This window comes from Hesperophylax consimilis, chromosome 31, assembly GCF_061612785.1.
Source record: "Hesperophylax consimilis isolate HC1 chromosome 31, BYU_Hcon_1.0, whole genome shotgun sequence".
NCBI classification, from domain to species: Eukaryota; Metazoa; Arthropoda; class Insecta; order Trichoptera; family Limnephilidae; genus Hesperophylax; species Hesperophylax consimilis.
Genome location: NC_142866.1, coordinates 6418075 through 6439569, shown reverse-complemented (window position 1 = coordinate 6439569; position 21495 = coordinate 6418075). Strand labels below are relative to the sequence as shown.

General features: G+C 37.8%; 1 protein-coding gene across 1 annotated transcript in view; it reads left to right on the top strand.

Moving 5' to 3' along the window:
* The window catches only part of ftz-f1 (ftz transcription factor 1), a 291635-nt gene that overhangs the window by 253117 nt on the left and 17023 nt on the right, over positions 1-21495 (top strand). Inside the window, exon 5 of the mRNA XM_089649854.1 lies at positions 18966-19573. Coding sequence (XP_089505980.1) covers positions 18966-19573 — 608 coding nt within the window. The remainder of the gene's footprint in view (positions 1-18965; positions 19574-21495) is intronic.

Here is a 21495-nt window from a genome sequence, read left to right as displayed (position 1 = left end):
AACGCAATCCCCAACCAATAACCAGTCTGGCAGATAACATCATAAATATTCAAGATATTCCCTTGTTCCTTTCAGACATTTACGATTCTTACGATTTCAATCACTTAACTAGCCGAATATGTTTGACAATCCCATCCTAAAGAAAACCGTGTTTAGTATTTCCATTTAAAATGCATTTATTTCCTTTATTTTTCTTTCACCCAGTTGAGGGCTTGTATTGTTTTATCATATTGTTTATTTAGTTCTTTCTTTGATATTGTTTTATGTTTACAGCGATACTACACTTGTTCCTATTTAATGTATCGTAGTACTTATTGAAGCCATGTTTATTTCAGTGGCTGCATTTAATGTTGAAATGGCGATTTCATGTATATTTGCTGAATTATTTGTTAATTGCGAGTTTCTTGATATTCTTTAGGATAAAATATATGTAATGTTTTATGTTTGTTTTAAAGAGAGTTTCCAGATAATTAAATTCCTTGTGTCGATTGGCATGTATTCAGGAAAATTACGTAATTATAAAACATCGATTTTTTTAAAATATATAAATGAAATAAAATTACAATTGAATGAATGATTTTCTCAACTACCATACTAGGCTCATGCTCGTATTATGGTAGTCGTACTTGATTTATGTAAGAATAACAAAATGATATTTTGTAGAACAAATAATAAAACATTAGAAAAGGACATGTTATGGTAAAACAAAAATTTAACAAAAATACATATATTGTTATAGAAACAGCATTAGAAATAAAAATAAAGATCAAACTGACGAATAATGATAAAAAGATGTTTTAAATAAAATCAAAATATTAAAAGTAACAAACAAACTTTATTTGTGGATTAGGTTCTTATTCAAAGCAAAGCAGGTAGATAATCGGATTATAAAATAGTCCTCAGATCTGCTATACCAAGACTTGGTGACATAAATTTGCAATTAGTAAGTATATTTGACGGCCGGCATAGTCCAGTGGTAACGCATTGGACTGCCATTCCGAAGGTCGCGGGTTCGAACCCAGCGTGCGCAAATAAATTTTATTTGATTAATTTGTGTTATTTCACAATTAATTAATTAAAATAATATATAGTATATTTGCGGCACGTTCCAGAGTGGAAGATACTACCAGTATCGCCCTGGTGTAAGACCACCATTCAGAATTGAAACGTTGCTCCAAATGGCTTTAGCCGTGTTTAGTGACTAGATCTGAATAGCCAGGTACTTCCCCACCTACCTCTTTCCCTTCCCCACTTACCTTCAGCCTCACAACATCCCCCAATTGGGGATGCCATAGTCTCACTGGCTCCAGACGGGAGCAGTTGGGACTCTTGTGAGGTATTCACTATAAAAAAAAAAAATAAAAAAAAATGGGACCTAGAAACCTATATTTCAGTAACACTTCACAACATGGATGCAACATTGCTATGGAATTAGACTAGTCGCTCGTTCTTTCAGTTTTCGCTTTCTTTATATTGTAAGATTGAATAAAATCTGCCCTTCCCCACCCCCCCAGTAAAGCAACGCCCTGGTGTAAGACCACCATTCAGAATTGAAACGTTGCTCCAAATGGCTTTAGCCGTGTTTAGTGACTAGATCTGAATAGCCAGGTACTTCCCCACCTACCTCTTTCCCTTCCCCACTTACCTTCAGCCTCACAACATCCCCCAATTGGGGATGCCATAGTCTCACTGGCTCCAGACGGGAGCAGTTGGGACTCTTGTGAGGTATTCACTATAAAAAAAAAAAATAAAAAAAAATGGGACCTAGAAACCTATATTTCAGTAACACTTCACAACATGGATGCAACATTGCTATGGAATTAGACTAGTCGCTCGTTCTTTCAGTTTTCGCTTTCTTTATATTGTAAGATTGAATAAAATCTGCCCTTCCCCACCCCCCCAGTAAAGCAACGGCCAGAGTTTCGAGAGATCACGAAAGTACAAAGCGGCATGTCCGTTGATCGGCAATCCGTTGTCTCGAGTGCAACAATAGTCGCAATTATTGAAATCGTTGAAACAATTGCCGGCCTACCAATAACAGGAGTTATTGCTTATGACCTACATAACTAAATGAATTAGACTTAACTACTACAGATCCACTTAGTAAAGATGGCATTGACTGGGTTAACAAAGCTAATAAAGTTGTACAAATAACTCATTTATTTACTAACGCATTTATCACTTTCGCGGATTATAATATTACACATTTATTATCAAAGGATTGGTTATATTTATGTCTGCCCTTTTAGTGAGACATTCAATCTTGATTTGGTAGGTAGTTTCACGTTGAAACAATAAGTAAGGACTGTTCCCTTTTCCTTGCGCAACTATTACTAAGCCCGCATTGTTGAGTGTAGTTTAGCCAATAAGCCAGTATTTCGTTTGTGTTGGTTCTTTCCACTCAGATCATAATCATTCATTTATAAAATGTTAGTTTATCACTCTCCCTTTTCTCATTGAAATAGCGAGCCTGTTAATATATATTGTTGCCTGTTAGTGCTGTGACGAAGCCAGTCAGATAGTTGAATAATTTTCAAATGCACTCTTGCTCTACGCGATCCGATTACCTCATAAAAAGGTGGTTTTGTTGTCAGTCTGACTCATCAACGAGGATTACGCATTTCCGCAAGATTCGCGCGATATGCTGATAAGATCCGAAGAACAATTTTTCAGTGTATTTTCATCTCAAACGCCCCGAATCGGGGTCAGCGGTGCGGCTCTGCTGCGCGCTTGGCACACTGCTTGTGCAAGCGGGCACGCGGTGACGACACGCGGCACGCAGTCGGCACTCCGCGCTCGGGAAGTGCGTCCGCTGCGAGGCGATAGCATGGCGAGTTGCTTGGAGCCAGCTAACTATTCTTATGGCTGCCGAGGAGTCTATCTTTCGGACAGAGTTTTGATATTCCGTTGCAACATCATTTTTCTGTCCTACGCAATACAAGTATGCTACTTGTAGTGCGCTCCGAGCCCGAGCGATACTATTCCGAAATCTGACATTTCAGTTGGCGACCTAAAAACATTTTTTTCCGCCGATTATACCTTATAACGTGCTTACAAACTCGAGGTTTTTTTAAGATTAGTCACTTTACAAAACGTAATCCCTTAGTCAGTGTAATATTATTATCCACACTCTGCAGTTATAGTTATCTATTTATATTTAACCGAACACGGTTAATTTCTGTTTTTCAGTATGCGCATTGCTTTACAGTGCATTATTTCTATGATCGATACCGTATTATTTAATCTCGTATTTGCATAAAGACATTATTTATGTATTATGTACGTAGGAATTCTGAGCATTGATGGCCGTGAATGTGACATTCCATCTGGAGGTTATCAGTAACTAGGTCAGCTGTTGGATTGGTGACCTATTGTGGACCACCTGTTGCAGCCTGTTGTTGATTATTTGCCTGGCACTGCAATTCTTTCCGGCCTATCTCATTTGGATTAAATTTTAGAGTAGCCAAAATACATTATTTGGGCTCAATCCTATGGATGGTGTAACCTGTTGTATTGTTTGGTTTCTGACCTAGAATTTTTTTTACGTTAGAAGGGACTAACAAACTCATATTAAAAAAAAAATTACAAAGGTTTCGTTCATTTTGTAATTACATAGGTACTCTCATTTAACATAGGAAATATAATATATGAATATATAGGTTAACACGCATGTAGTGTGAAGTAGATAAAAACACATTACATGTAACCTTAAAAGAGAAAGGACACATTCTATAGTACAATGTTAATGTTAAGTTTGAGATAAGTATTCGCTTACAGTATTGACATTAGTGCAGCAATAATATTTGTAACCTCACTGGATGATTTGTGTTTTGCTGTGTACTTAATGTCCTTATCCGTGAGACCTTGACGGGAGCTGGCAAGCTGACAGGACGCCGAGCTGGTCTCTGAGACGGCAGTGGCCACGCTGACCAGAGCCGCCGCGGGATGGCAGCCTTTCACTTTTCACTAGCGCCGCATCTCGTTAATAGTGACCCACTTTCGGAGCGGCCTTGACCGAAATCCGAGCGCAGTGCTTTGTTTTAGCAGGTTTTTTTTATCGCGCTGACACCATTTCTGACGCCGGCGGCCTTGACACGTTTGCCGAAGGTCCGTACGGGGCCGCCCGCCTTATCGACCTTATAATTGTTGTCTTATCATCTCCGCGACTGATCGGCTTATTTATATATTTTTATCTATGACGAGCCGACTAGTAGATTCAGTGAAGGCGGAACTATTTTTTCAATACTAATTATTAGCGACGACTTTGAATGAACGCGAGTCTTGTTTACTGTAGCACCTAATAATCATTGTTCTTTGATTTCGGTTTCAAATCACTGAACTAATGAATGAGCAATTGTGATTTAGTAGTCATTTTAATTATTAACCAACTTAAATAGATTTTTCTCACCATGTTTCTTATATGGTTTTTTTCTCCTTTTTAGTAGGTCAACTAACAATAGCAATTTTTACGATTTATGAATAATTTTCAGCTAGATTAAAACATATTTCAAACACTTATTTTTAGATAGTACTTAGATATCAATGATTCACTGATCATTTTAGTATATTTTTAGGTACATATGTACTTGTTAAATGGAGGATTCACTAAACAATAGCAATAGTTAACATTGTTTCGTTGTATCTATCCAATATAATTGAAGGTAGGAACCTTAGACTGCGTATCTCTGATCGTGTTTTGAGCAGATATTCCCGTCTGCGTCTTATCCCTAGTGGGCGGATATCCTTTCACTCAGCCGAGGCAGATATTGTTATGAAATTGAGTAATCGTCAAATGAGTTGATAATTTCTAGAATATTTGGCCTGTAACTACAACTAATAGTTTTATTTTGCATTCAACCACAAGCACAGTAGATCTTTTCAATTCTTAGAATATGAGTAGGTATCGACATCCATTTCAGAACGATTCTTATAATATTCGCTTCAAAATGATTTAGTAAACTAAATCGGTTAGTAGGCAGTATTTAATATGCAGAAATATTTTAGTAATATAGTATTTTAGTTAGTTCCAAAATATCATCATATTATGAAATATATTAAGTTAAAGATTTGCTATTTTTTGTCAGAAAATATGTGCCTCTAAGGCGATGCCATACGTAGTAATGCAAAATCATGTGTTTTTGGTTTGAAAATTTGGTCGCCAAGAAATGTTTCAGATGCTTTACTTAAATACTGCGAGTATAATACATCTTCACCTTTGAAATAATCGAGTATTTTTAGATAAGTCTTTTTATAAGCCCAGAAAAAAATAATGTATAGGCCTATGAAAACTGCTTTAAAGTTCAAAATCTCCTACTTACGAACCCTTTTTCGGTTATGATTTTATTGTATAATGTGACAAATTAAGTTATTTCTAAAAAGATCGCAAAAAAATAAATATTTATGCCTGAATATCCACAAAATAAAATAAAAGGCACTTTTTGGCCATGTTTTTTTCTTGGATAAATCAAAACAGGCGGATGGTGTTAAGCGGGAATTTAAACCTTATCGCCATCTACGTAAGGGTTGTTATTGATAGCGGCCCAATTTAAAATATTTCACGACGTCGTGCATCGCCTTAATGGCAAATCTGTATGAAATCGCAGATACGAAAATAATCAGAGTGTAAAGCAAAGATTTTTTGTTATGGTTTCCACAAGAAGATCGGTATGGAAATAATGATTGTATAAAGCTAGCTTAAACGACCGCTGCGTAATAATACCTTTATAAAATTACAATTCTGCGATTTTACTGGCCAGAATTTATCATTGTAATAAATACGGCAGAGCTCGCTGTGTGCGGAGTTAAAACATTCCGCTCGAGATTGTCCATTCCTCCTTCCAACCCGTGTCTGTGTTCGGTGTTCTGCCTTCTATGCGGGAAATGTAACAATGTAGCGTAGAATAGTATGTTAATCGTATTAGTCCGTTGATTGTATCTGTCGACTATAATTGACTTCGAATCACTCCACGCGCTCGGAAGTTCCACGACTTATAAAACAGGTCAAACATTTCACATTCATAAATCGAATTGATAGTTTACATGTCACTTTTGAGGGATGAACTACCACCATCAATTTACTGCTCGTGGAAGTCAGCTTACGCTGAAAGTTGTAACATTTGGACAGTAATTTAAAAAAAAAATCATTACTATTACATTTGTAGATATTAGTTTTATTATAAGTATCCTGTGGTGTAAATTGGGTGTATTTTCAATAGAAACTAACAAAATTTAGGTCAGCTCTATATCACTTGTTTACAGTAATACCCCTAGTGAGATTCGTTCTCAAGCCATTGACCAATGTCTTTATTACTTTATTTAAGACGATGTCAGAAAACAATGATTAGAATCCTAAAGGGGTTAAACACTCTTATTTTTAATATATAATCAGTCTATTTCTTTAATATAACTGCGACGTAAAGTTACGTCACGGTTGAATAAAAATCAGAAAGTTTTTTCTAAATCTGAATATCGACTTGTACCACAGACATAGGAATTAATAGACGAGAAGATAATGGCGAGGGGTAAAATCAACTGTTGAAGAACGAAGGGAGTAAGGCTGACTGTGATTCGTCAATAAATCAATTTGACAGTAAATAGGCATCTCGCATTATAATATCACCATTTACTTCTTAAAAGTAAAACCTGCTTTTGAATGAATAGACATTTTTACATGGGAGCGCAAATTACTCGCCACGTTATGAACTAATTTGCAAAGTAAATTTCTTCTGTTTGCAGAGTCGTAGTTAGTTTCAGAGTATTTAGTTAAGACACTTTTACAAATGTCTCATAATTTACTTACCCCAGTAAACAACGATGAGCACACTTGAGAATCGCTACATTGTGATGTGATAGTATATGTTTCTAAAACTGATCCATATAATACGGTGTGAATAAGCTTAAAATAGAGTAAAATAATGCTTACTTATGGAATGTAATACGACAATTGGGTTTATTCTCTTTTTCACATCTATTTTTACAAGTTTTCATATCACAAGTCAACATTTTGCCGTGTTATTTCGTAAAATGAACCGATGATGCCTCGACCATAGTTCGCACAAGAATAGGGCCATACGCGAGCCCAGCCGGCTCCAATGGAACCGGTATGGGGAGTGGGGATAATACGCTTTTAATCACTTAGGGCAGGTCTACTAATATTCATATGTCTATGACTTGTACTTATTAAATTAATCTAATTGTTTGCGCCTGGCATATAGGCAATTTACATAGCTTTAAATAGTAATTTATTGTAATTGCTACACATTTAATTTGAATACGCGACACTGTTGTTGTTTATACACATATCTAAGACAGCATTAATTGTTTCGCAACGTGTAAAAACTGAATTGTTTTTTTTATTTATCCAATAATAATGTCAACGTTTCCACTTGCTATTACGGCTTAGGCAATGGCCCGCCATTGTTACCGGGCATGGCTTCACTGTAGGTACAAAAGTACACAGGTTTCCCAAGTGAGGCACACCTGAAGTGTGCACACATCACTAGCGGAGCACACCTACGAGCGCCTACATTGTACCGGGCGGCGTTCATACGCAAGTAATCCCGTGGAACACGGCGAGATGCAGTGATTGTCATGTGACGCGTTGAGCGCTAAATAATTGCTTTCGCTCCACAAGGCATTGTTGCAGTTTTATATGCACTTCAAATAATTTGTACCTAATTGAGAGTGCACGCTTCGCACTCCTCCCATGTTACATACATGGCGCGGTCTATTAGCGTTCCTACATACAGGGTGTATCGGCACGTACCCGACAAACTTTAACCAGCTATTCCTTAGCACATTTGGAGTAAAAAATGTTTTTGGCACTTTGCTGTCCGGTAACATTTTTTTTCCATTAATAACAAAAAATAAATCAATAAATCCACACTCCGTCACTGTCATTTGCATTGTTTCTCGTGTTCAACAGCTGTTATTAGCAAGTGTGTCAAAAAGTGTCCTCGCTCTTTCGTACACACTAAATAATAATCGTTAAATAATAATAGTTAAAAATGAGACGAATGGTGCCGTGCGATTTCGTTGTGATTGTAAAAGCGCGCCAACGTAGGTACGTACGTACATTATTCAACGAAACTCGAACAAAATATTGCCAGACGGGTTTTCAAACTTTGACAAAGGATAAAACATTGGTGACATGTGGTGAAAATGTGAATAATAATTTTTTTATTAAAAAAAATGTTACCGGACAGCAAAGTGCCCATAACATTTTTTACTCCAAATGTGCTAAGGAATAGCTGGTTAAAGTTTGTCGGATACGTGCCGATACACCCTGTATATGGAAAAGATCTAATCAGTATTGTAATAATTTCTCACAATAATATCATTTCATGTCTTCAGCTTGCTCCAAGTCTACATGGTTTCCTTCTGTTATGCCCGTTATTATATAATCTCGCCGTATTCTCACGGGGTGGGCAGATATAATTGAGCTATACGCACCTTCTAATATATTCCGATGTTTTGGTACATACTTACATTTACTTCACAATCCGAATGTGTCATGTAATTTTATTACAGCGATAAGTCAGGTTCAGCATGGTTGCAAAAAGAAATAAAAATATTATAAATACCGTTTATATTTCAGCCTGAGGATGACAAATAGGCAAGTACCCACTACCCAGTACGAAAGAATGAACTGTTTCTTGTTCAGTCGTTATAAAATGAAAAGTTGAGTTAGTTTTGCAACTGATTTACATCAGAAGATAAACTGAAAAGCGTAAGCTGTGCCACGTATTTTAATGTGTATGTATGACTTAATGTTCCCATTTTAGTAGTTATTACAAATTTTATTGTCAATGAAGCAACGATTCTGACGTCAAAATTCATTTGGAGACTAGATACAATCGTCATCACGCACCGGTAGCACCGTGTTGTTTGTGTTTTATATGTTTTTTTTTATAATCGGTGCTCCCCCCTCCCGCCGCCGTAGTATGGCGCCCCCACCTCCCCTCTCCCTGCCTCACCGGGTCCCGTTAAGTGGGACGAGGTCGCGCCTCAGGCATGTCTGTGTTGCGGCACCGCTGCCCCCTCCCCGCTGCTCCCTCCCCGCCGCACCCCCCCGCGACAACGCCCCACTACTACGCCGAGCGACGGCCGAACGCTTTTCTTGTTATCCTACCGAGACTGGCCGGTGATGCTAGCGTGGGAATTTCCCCCGGAGTTGGGGAAAATTAGAATTCTTTTTGGGTTAGTTAGGGATATACATTTTTTTGGTCATATTATAAAGTAAAGTAAATTCGGCCCAACAGGTTAGTGGTCTATTTCTACTAAAATAATGTTAAGTTAAGACTTTTTTTTTGTAAATCTTTTACCCTCTTTAACAAACATGTTCAAATATTGTTAATGCATTTATTCAGTTTCTTCGGAAAGATGCAGGTTTTAGAACACCAAACATTTTATGAATATTTTTTTTTTGCATACCTCCCTCCTAATGTTTAACTAACTGCTCTTATTTCATATTTCTCGCATCTCATCATCACTTAGTATTTACGTAAAGAATCCCCTCTCCAACGGATGTTCGTTAGAATTGTTTTTCAAGTCAATATTAATACTTGAGAATTAATTGTTGATTACTGAAAATATGAGATAAAACGAAAATGGAAAAAATATTCCCACGCCTGGCATTACTGAGCCATCTTTGTACTCCCGCCGGTTTCGGCGCATGCGCGTTGCGGCCGCCGCGAAAGAGCGCGAAAAGAGCAGAGCAGAGTGGTGATAGTGACTAGTGACTGGTAACAATACTGGCGAAACGCGTTCTTGCCTGTTTTATGATATTTTTCCGCGAAACGACGCCCCGGAGGCTCGAGCCGCCGCTTCCTAGGAACACCCGCCATGCTCCTGCTTCAAGGACATCGGATCAGCGAAGATTAGCACTGGCCTTTATCCCTGCCGACCGGCGGTCGCAGGTTGGAGCGGGTGAAACTCCCAAGGCCACTTTACCCACCTACCCATGTATTTCTTTAACCGAAACGGAAATTATACCTCCTTACTTTTATAATATTGTAAACGGTGGCATGAATTTACTTGATGCAGATAAAATATTCCCTCACCATCCTAGAAAATTAAATAGTGCCATTACGGTCGTGGAAACTGAGATTGGTCAGGGGGTTTAACCCATTCTTGTACGGTTTCGAGTCCTTCACTTATCTACTAACATTTCAAAAACTGTCATAAATTTCCAAAAAATTACTTCATAAAAAATTTTACATGTCCGTTTTATGGCTGTTGTAATATGATGTTTATTTTGTATAATAAATGGACGTACGTAAACGTTAGGGAGATAATTGTATGTGTGTACCTGTCGTAATTTCAACCCGTGTGTATTTTCTTATGGGAATACTGCACAAAAGTCTCAGCTGCCCGAAGCCAATTGAAGAGTCTGAATCGAGTGGGAATGGAAACATGAAGGTTGTGAAGTACCTGGCACTACAGATCTGGTCAGTCATTTCAAGTAACGTTTCATTTCTGAGTTGCTCTCTTTCACCAAGACGATACTGAGTGTATCTACCCACTGTGTCTCTAAATTGTAATTATCAGGATTAGTAACTGCAATAACAGATATTGTGTTAGTATAAATATTACATTATCTTAGCACTGCACTTGTACCAGGGCTCCACAAATACGTTAATATAAACATCCCTCTCTTCCCACGAAGCGATAATGTCCTCGCTTATCTTATTATGTTTGTATCAATAGCATAATATTTCTTTTTAGCAATCGCTTCCCAACACTCTTGACGAAATTAAGGTCGCAGAATGAATGCATCATAAAAAATAATTTGTTCTTACCGTCGTCCTGTGTAAACATTTATAAATAATTATGTAGTATTTATTCTTTATAATGTTTATTTATAATATGAATATCATAGTGTGTACCTATGTATACTGCGCATTTCTCAACTAATTTCTTTGTTCGGATTAATTTTGTGATTACACAGATTATTTACTAACATGCGAGTATCATAATGATAGAACAATGTGGTTTTTTGTTATTTTTTATCTATTGCAACGCCAAAACAAACCTATTTAATATACAATTAACGCCTAAATTCCCATGATCCAGCCACTCTGAGATCTATAGTAATAGTAATAAGTAATCAAATCAATATTTCTGTTACATGCGTAATTTATGTGTGTTTAAGAGAGAGAGTTATTAAGTTATTATTAATATAAGAAAGCGTCGATAAATAACCTATTCCGGTACGACAAATGTTTCTGAATTCCGGACAACATTTAAAACGTCCAAACGAATCCTTAGCAAGGATCAACTCGCTGCAACCAATATGAATTCAGTGAAATATATTTTTTTACCCTTTTGAAAGAGCAGATGACCCAAATGGCTCGGTACTCTGTAGCAGTGGCGGCTCGTGCCTTTTGGGTGTTCTAGAGTTAAATGGCTAATATTACAAAAATGGTGTTATTTATGTTGTTGTAGTTGAAAACGCTATTTTTAGAAAAAAATCATATTTTTTGTTCAAAGATTTTCAGGAAATCAGTGCGACTAAAATTTCATAAAAATCTTAATACTTCAAGTTTTTAGTTACAACAACATCAATAACGCCATTTTTTGTAATATTAGGACCCTAGAACGCCTAAAATTCACGAACCGTCACCGCTATGTAGGTATGTAAATTTATCAAAAAGACAATATTTTGTGTTTAAAAACTTTGGAATAAAGATAAATCTCTAAATTCTGCGTACAATTAGTTGCTGAATATTTCGAAGTTAAAAATAGGATCTTTGTTATAGGTTTTTCAAATGTTGAAAGAGGATATGCAGTGAATATCAGCACTATCTAGAGATACCAATCAGTGCTGCAACGGCAAGTGCACCATACTCGACGTGAACAGTAATTACGAGGCAGTGTCGGGCGAGGATTGCTCGCCCTACCGAACACCGTTCACACTGCTCAGTCGTTCGTTGTTCAGTGCCTCCGCTTGGTTAAAAGTCTTCGTGAATGAAGTTATGCATATTATAATATCTGTAGACGGCGACCAACAATGGGTTCGGTTCTCAGGAGAAGCACAAAGGGACGGCGGTAGGCACTGCATGGTCCGCTGCCGTCCCTTAGCTGGGAACGCGTTGGAAAGGGGTCACACGTTCCTCGTTTCTTCTTCTTTTCTTGAAACTTTCACGATTTCACGTGATTAAGATTATTATAACGGCACTCGCTCAACTATAATTGCTGTGTAATAAGTGCTCCCCGAATTATTCAAACTTTGCGCTGTCCGGTGTAAGTTTTAACTACAATGAAATCTCCTTTATGTTAAAATTAACGTTTTAAGGCTTAACGCTAGGTATAAAGAGTATAAGTCATAAAAATGGAAAAAAATATTTTCAATCTCTGGGACAGTATCTTCACGTGGTATAAAAATATGTCAAATACATTTCAATTAAAAGTAAGTATTTTTTACAATCACCCAATAGAAGAACTCACAGTTTAAAAATTTAAAATCGCTCCCCTGAAAAGTATTTATTTTTGACTTGTACTCATGCTTAGCAGGATAGAATCATTTAAATAATGTTAACGATTTCTCAAGAATTGTAATATGGTTGATATGTGTGATGCTGTAGCGCAATTATTGGTAGAGCGTTCACCCGACAAAAGCGTTCACTTCTGTTTCAATTGTTCGATTTTTTTATATGTTTTCTAATTCAAACCTGATTTTTAATATTGTTGCAATAAAATTAATATCATTGAAGAGATTTCATACACTTTTCCGCGATGTATCTTAGAATTCGATAGTTTAGCTGCATGTTTCTACTATGTACTAAAAATGTTTCATGACTTGAAAATTGCATTCACGTGTATTTTGAAACTAACCAGCTCCCCATTTTTGTATTATCACATGTCCTAACGGCTGTGTTTCAAATTTAATTTTCTTTAATGAAATATTCACACTTTGCCATTCAAACTACTTGGCAGCAATATTATCAGATATAACACAGAAAGTAGACACTATTAATATTACTTTGAACAATAAAATATACTTTTCATGGAACAAACGTCGAAAGTATGTATTAAATGTTGGCGTAATTTTATTATTTATCTTAAGGCGATGCACTACGTCGTGTAATATTTTAAATTGAGCCGCTATCAATAACAACCCTTACGTAGATGGCGATAAGGTTTAAATTCCCGCTTAACACCATACGCCTGTTTTGATTTATGCACGAAAAAAACATGGCCAAAAAGTGCCTTTTATTTTATTTTGTGAATGTTCAGGCATAAATATTTTTTTTTCGATCATTTTATAAATAACTTAATTTTCCACATTATACAATAAAATCATAACCGAAAATGGGTTCGTAAGTAGGAGATTTTGAACTTTAAAGCAGTTTTCATAGGCCTTATACATTATTTTTTTCTGGGCTTATAAAAAGACTTATCTAAAAAGTACTCGATTATTTCAAAGGCCAAGATGTATTCTACTCGCAGTATTTAAAAAAAGAATCTGAAACATTTTTAGGCGACCAAATTTTCAAACCAAAAACACATGATTTTGCATTACTACGTATGGCATCGCCTTAAGATTTTGTGTTTTTCTGCCGAACTCCCTGAACCAAAATGTAAGTACCAGGCAACATGTTTTTCAATGGCCGATGGCTTTTATTCTTATATACTTTTGTTTGTTAATTAATATTATTCTTTTAACTAAAAAGCAGAAAATTCATTGGGATCTTACAAAATAATGATTAAATCATTATTTTGTAAACTTTGTCAACACCCGTGAATAGATAGATCGGGTTTTATTTCGCTTTTGGTCCTCTTTAATTCCATTCAAACGAAAGAAGGCATCTTATCGCTTCCTGTATCTTCATTCTTGGAAGAAACCGCGAGGTGTATCGGGTTGAAGGGTAAAAAATGGAGGACTAAACGTTTCTTTTGTTTATCGGCCTTACTAGTTTTGCCAGACTGTCGGGTATGTGAACAAGACAGTTATTTAAAAAATATAAAATTAATTACGTTTCGTGATATAGGTTAGCCCTCGTTAATTTATGCGTCGCGCAAGTTGGTAGAACCGAAGGCTTAAATGTGGTAAAGTTGGTTGCAAGTTGTGTTTGTCGTTGTTCAAATCATTAAATCGATGTCATTCTGAAACAACAGGAAGTTAACGTTCATCAATAGTTTCAGTATTAATTCTAGCTATCTAGTTAATACCGATCGTATTATGTTTCGTGCGCTTAGAAAAAGTAATGGCGCTATCAGATAAATACTTGTACAAATTCATAATGTATTTTTTATGCATTTCATTGTGCTGCGATCTATTTGCAATGTGTAGACTGCTTATACTTATATGTATCTATTATACTCTAATTTGGTTTCTATCTCTATTATTAATTTATTTTGGCTAAATAACAACAAAAAATAATGCGGAATACATAAATGGTTTTCAGCGGGAGTATTTTTAGTAGCTATTTCAGAGTAGTTGACATGTTCCCCGGCGTGGATGTGGCGCCACGCACAGCTACAAGCGAGCATCCAATTGACAATAATGGGTGGCATTTGCTCTGCTTCCGCGGCCGACCAGAATGGACTACGTTTGATTGTTGGGCATATGACCAAAATGTGTCGGGTATTATTTAGGTAATTCAAATGTTTTTTCCCACTAGGTTATGCGATACTTATAACATTGCGATTGTGAACAGCATTCAAAATATAGATATTAAAGTACGCGTTGTAGAACTGGTAGGTACCTTTATTATTTGATGATATTATAGTCAGTTAAATTCCTCTTGAATTGTGCCATTTCGAAACAATGCAGTTAGAATTGTTGGGAAAGCCTACTTAAATATTACAAATTTCAATTCACTCTTAAACGAGTATTTTCGAACAATAAAAAAAATAACTAGGTCATATTTATGTATTAACAAATCTCATTAAAATATGAAACAATAAAAACACACAAAATTAAAAGGTTACGGTCAAAATTCTCCCAATGTCTCTGGACAACATTCTCCCAATTTATGCTACTAATATTATCTTCTTAATAAATATTATTTTTTTCTTCGATTATTAAATATCACATTGGTGTTTATGAAATTCAAAAATGTAGTCCAATAAATTGAATGGTTAAGTGGGTTTTTAGTAACTAGTAAAAAGTGAAAACCTTAGTCCGGCATGAATCACAGACCCGACAACTGCCGGAAACATTGTGCATAGCTAGCTGTGTTCTGTAAGAAATTTCCGTGCAACAGTGCAGTTGGCGTGTTATTTTTAGTTTGTGCATTGGCCAACAAGTGATTGATTCGCAGGCTGTTTCTGCGGCTAATTATTGTTAGCTGCTAGCACACTGCCCTGCTCCAACGCAAACAAAGCCGTACAAGGATCGGGGCTCAATTCTCCAGTAATTTACAAGAACCGAAGCTCATCTCAAATCTTTACGTGTGTCAATCTGTCGGTGAACGTCAAGCACAGATCTGTGTTATTTATAACCAAACCAGCTGGCCATAACTTCTTGCTATAAATGATGACGTTTTAACAAGGAGGTATTCCGCAAATCTAATGAAATGAGAACACGCGAATAAATTACCCGTTGTGAGTGCAGCCGCGATGGCGTATTAATGCAAATTTTCCGCGCAATCAGCTCCGCTCCGCAGGGATACCATCGCGGCGATCCAACCGAGCGTGAATCATCGATTTGGAAGCGATTTAGACAATTATTGTTTGGTCCCACAATGCTTTATCATATTTGATTGATTACTAACTTTAGCCAACATGTCCATGTCCGTGAGTCGGCGCCGTTATTGTCACAATTCGACATACGAGAGGCAGTCCGCACCCTCAGAGGTTTGATAACTCTTGTCGGTGCTTTTCTTTTTGACAGTGGGTTAGGATATTACCTAAGGTGAAGAAATATCATAAAGTTTGGGTTGCTAAACTGCAGCTCGCATACCGATCGTATTATGCAAGCAGTTCCAAGGACGAAGGAAAGTTGATACACGGCAAAGCCGCTCCGGTAAGCAGCTCCGCGGTGCGGCCAGGCATTAGCAACCACTGGGTCCCTGGCTTCATTAGGCGGCGGCAGTCACGTGTCGGACTTAATGCACACCAGCACGGATTCTGCCACGTGACAGGCAGGATGCACCACTACCACCACCACTGCCTTTACATTCATTGCGCTCTCCATTGTTACTAAAAAAATAATTTACTTTATAATTTAAGCTGTAGATATAATATTGCAATGCCGGTATGTTTTAGTTGTTGGGAAGGTGCCAACACATTATTTTGAAGTATTTACGGCCCGTAAATTACGGGTACATAGTGACTGCATATTATTAAGGTGTTACATAAATTTAATGGCTAAATAGCAAGTCCAAATACCTACTTGCACAGATACGGAATGTATTAAGTTATCCTCTACATTAACGTGCACAGTCTAGGTACTTACCTACATACAAAGATTCCTACGCACTTACTGGACATATTCACATAAAAATACAGCGCGGAGCGCAATGATGTGTTTACGGATTTTCATCATTTATGATTTTGCGTCTTCATACTATATCAATATATAATATGTTTGTGTTCTTAATTTCTTATCATATCCATCAAATGTTTCTGTGAATCCTTGACATGTCCACGGTGATCACAATAGATTGCTTCATCCCGGCTGCTAGTAGTACGACACCTGCTCGGTTGTGCCTAGTAACAAAACTCTTCTGGCCACTGGTTATTTGGCTCCTTGATCGCGGGTCGAGGACAACTACTCCTCAGTTTTCCGTCTCAAGCTGTCCATACAACTAGCTGTTCAATTTTAGCGCTACAAAGTAACAACGGTCTTAGCAACTAGCTGTCGGAGTTCAAGTGACCGCTCTAGAACTCGTACTCTTTCTCCGAGTGTTCTCCCACTTGGCTGCTAACTGGAACCCACCTGGATGGGGTATTATTGTGAGTCAGTAGGTGAATAGTAAATGAGGTGATGGACATTTGGTATAAAGGTGTGCTTTGTCTAGTTGTGGTGTGTTTGAGGCTTGATCGCTGATTGATTCCCTTCATGTCAGTGCCTCGAGTAGAACGGCAACTTGATATGCTTTCTTTAACTGTGCCAGTGGGTTCGGTGGGTGTTTACCTGTCCCTCGCTGAGTATATGGCTGGTTGCTGAGAAGCACAGCTCGCAACGACTCTGAACAATTCTGTGTTCATACTCATATCGATTCATTTCCCTACTAGCAGCTGTTGGACAACTAATAGGTAAAAACTGATGTTTTTGTTTGTTGTCGTTCCAAGAAGATATTGTTAATTAACAAAGTGTTCGCATCATCTTTTTCAATGATTTTGTCGTCAAAACAAAATTAATTTGTAAACATCGTCGGCTTTGTGAATTGACATGGCGAACTTTTATTAACCGAGATTCTTTAACTTTATTTGTTCCAATAATATTCGCCGTTGTTGCAGTTCCTCTATTTGACTTAGTTGTACAACCAGCAACACTATTTCCCAATGTTTACTTCGGCGTCGTTGAGTGTTTTCCGATATATTTTCCTTTTCGATATTTGAATTTCACAAGTATTATAGGTATTGCGTATTTGTCGAGTGTGTAAAGAAATTGCATTGTCGGGTTACGACAGTAAGCGACAAGGAGGTACAACCAGTCATCTTTTCTTGCCATTACTTTCCATTGATTCCGTGAGTCGGCTGGGAGTACCACCTAATGCAAAGAAACGTCTTGTCTTCTTTGTCGTGATGGTTACTCACTGCCTCGCTAGTACCTTTTTACGATAATCCGTTAATTTTTATCATACGCGTTGAGCAACATTCGTTACCAAACCGATTATTACAACGAAGCCAATAAAATGTTAAATAACTAATAGTATTCGTAAAAAACGCAGTAATAAGTAGGTTAAAGACATAAACAAATATTTTTTAAATTTCACACAATTTATTTCGTAATAAAATTGATGATTTTAAGCCAGTGCTCTGCGAAATAATGAAAATGAAAACAATGCGATCTTTTATAGGTCACTAAATTATTAGGGTCTGCTTTCTGACTCTGAACTATAAATATCTGACATATAATATAAAAATAGCAGATAGAATCGCCCCGTGTTGCAGCTAGCACTATTGTTCGCGTGTAATACTAAATTTATGTGCACGTCAGTACTAATGTAGTAATGTATTCATTTCCATTTCAGTAGTTACTTTTTTATCTAGGCAGGCTAGCTGCTGCACATTGCGCAGTGAGCTTCTAGTGCTGGTAGTTAACTCCAGTTCTGAAAGCTAGGTAGCGTTTTGTCCTACTTTAAACTTTGCTGATCGAATTATTAAACTGGCGCAGCGAGAAATGTTTCTTTTTTCAGGCAGCTTCATGGTGAAAATTCATGAAATAATCTATGTAATTAATTTATAATGTTCACCGTCCACTTTAAACTTTACAGGGTTTTATTATATAATGCAATAGATTTTCTTTTGTGTATTCAAGAATTCGAACCCTTCAGTTTATTATCACTAACCTACATTGGACCTATTGGACTGGGCCGAATTTAAAGTTATTTATTTTACTTTCGTTTAGTTATAAAAAATTACATTTCTTTTTAAAAAATTATTCCTTGTTATTGTAAAGTTTTTTCTAAAATGGGAGTGGTTAAAATGTGACATTTTTATCTTCATTAATTCACTACTGTTCAATTCAGTTCAGCGCCTAAGGTGTCTGCGAATCTTTGGAGAAATCAATTTTGAATGGTAGGGCGGAAGTTGAATACATTTTACTATGGCTATTTGTGTTATGTTACGCCATTTTGCGGCACGCGGAATAAACATTCGCCCTAAAGGGGTCCAGTTATTCACTGCTCTCAGAAAGTCAGTTTTAGTCGATGCGGAGAGGAAACTTGAGCTAGGTAAGGCTGATTGCACAATGACGAAGTGAACTGTTTGTTATATCGTAACTTGTAATTATGTTGATGAAGAAGGAGATGGCGTAGGATTGCCCCGTGTAATAAATGTGTCTGTTCCAGCTGTGCGCGCCGACAGGATGCGCGGAGGACGCAACAAGTTCGGCCCCATGTACAAGCGGGATCGCGCGCGCAAGCTGCAGATGATGCGCCAGAGGCAACTGGCCGTGCAGACCCTTCGCGGGGAGGCCCTCGGCGGCTATGGCGCGGGGGTGTCATACCCCACGCTGCCCATCAAGCAGGAGATACAGATCCCGCAAGTGTCCTCCCTCACGCGCTCCCCAGACTCCTCGCCTAGCCCCGGCGCGGCCGGAGCTTCTGCGCAAATGAACATGGTCACTCTGGCACCGCCCGCCCCCCAACCCGACAAAGGCTGGCCCGCGGCGCAGTCCACCACACGTTCCCCTGTCACCCCCGAGCCATTCCCCTTCGAGCCCGCCCCCGAGGCCGGCTCCACCACAGAGCCCCTGCGAGTGTCCCCTATGATCCGCGAATTCGTCCAGTCCATCGACGACCGGGAGTGGCAGAACTCGCTGTTCGGCCTTCTGCAGAACCAGACCTACAACCAGTGCGAGGTCGACCTCTTCGAACTAATGTGCAAGGTCCTCGACCAGAATCTCTTCTCACAAGTGGACTGGGCGAGAAACACTGCGTTCTTCAAGGATCTCAAGGTGAGTTCGCGACGATTAACCCTACCTTCCCCATGCTCTGTTTTATCTACATTTTACCATTACCATGCCGTCTGTTGTACCGATGCGATATGTGCGAATTTTGAATATTGCTATTTTGTGTTTTCGTTTTTCCAATTGTATTCAACATTTGCTGTTGATATATTGGGAAATCGTTTTGTTTATGCGATTTGTGTAACTATTTACAAAACTTGCGATTATTTAAGTCTTGCGAAAACCAAATTGACTTGCGATGCAGTAGTTATCACTGTGTTTTGTTTGTGTTCTGGAAGGTTTATTATTATTTTTATTTCTGAGATAATAAAATTATGTTGGCTTAAACTTCTATTCGAGTAAGGTACTCCAGAGAGCTGTAGATACACTAATGCGTTGTAGAAGCGTGTAGCTCTTGCAATCAGCAGTCGGGTTATTTGAATGTATAATGACCCACTTAACCTAATAATTGAAGATGCCCTTAATATGCTGTGGATTGAGTATCATGTAAGGAACAACTGTTCAAAATAATATTAAGTGACATAAATCAGTACGTTTCGCACTTTTTACAGCTCTTTGTTTGCCACTTCTGGGTGTAACACAATATTATCAGGCAACTTTCATTTCTCGACTTTGAATGATATTTTGAACATTTCTGTCACATTATTTCACATTAGAAATATTTAAACTAGACTTTCAACTGTACAATACGAACGGTGAAGTAATCATTGTGTAATCTCCGGCTTACGAAGTTGTTGTGTCAACAATTGGGTAGATTTCTAGCATGGGCGAACAAATTAGAAATACTCAAAAATCGAATGGAATATTACACAATTTCTGTAACTTATTAGTGATTTTAAGAATAACATTTATTATTTATAATTTTGGTAGACATTTTTAATAATAATTATGTCAGATAATCAATTTCGAAAACGCATGCGGTCGAGCAAAATCCAGAAAATACTTTTGAAACTATTTCATCAGGGAGATTATTTATTTCGACCGAGATAGCAGCGTATTATTGCCAAATTGGTGACTAAACCAAGTGAGTTGATAAGTCTGACCTACTGGCGACTGGCAAGCGGCAAGTACTGGCAACACGAAATGTTCGTAGGTCCCGTAGGGCCACAGTTTGTTCTCTTGCGTAATGCGCACCACCATTGCGGCCGACAACGTTGCCGTGCGCCCACTTATAGCGGAGCTGGCAATGTCTCGTTTCACAACGCTTCACACCTCAAACTTATTCGCGAGACGGGGGTTGGGGCTCATACATCACATTATTATTACGTGTCTTAATCGTTACTATTTATAACTTAACAATTAACTTACAAGTCTCGGTTAATCGGTCTCTAATGTTCGTCGGTGTAACATAAAGCAACATACAAAAGTATTTCTCATTGATACTTAAAGTGCTATTCGATTGCAGTAATCGCTGACATAACACGTTTGTTTTCTAATTATTTTCGGAAAGCTATCAGTATCTGTGCGAATTATTTTAAATAAGTACTGAAAGCAGCGTTTCCTCGAGGAATTCCGTTTGTGAAAACGCCGCTAGCAGACGGCGTAAATGGTAATTCCTTCCGAATGCTGGTTGGATAAAAACTCGAATGATGCGCTTCGTGGCACACAATAATAAGCCGTCGCTTTGTTTTGGGAATCGAGAGACTTCGTTGGGAAAATATCAACACATTGTAAGCTCACTTCTCTTCATATTCTATTGGAAAAGAGACGGTACTGTAGGACATCACTTCCACGACTCGGCTGTGTAGAATGAAATAGTTGGGACCACCGAGTAATGGGTTGGTCAATTTTTGAAAATAAAATTTTTGTCCTTGAGATTTTGTACAACAATGCCACTGTCTGGTAAGTCGGTTGTCACCAACGCTTCTTGACGTCAGCACCGCCGACTTCACGAATAAAAACGAACATGT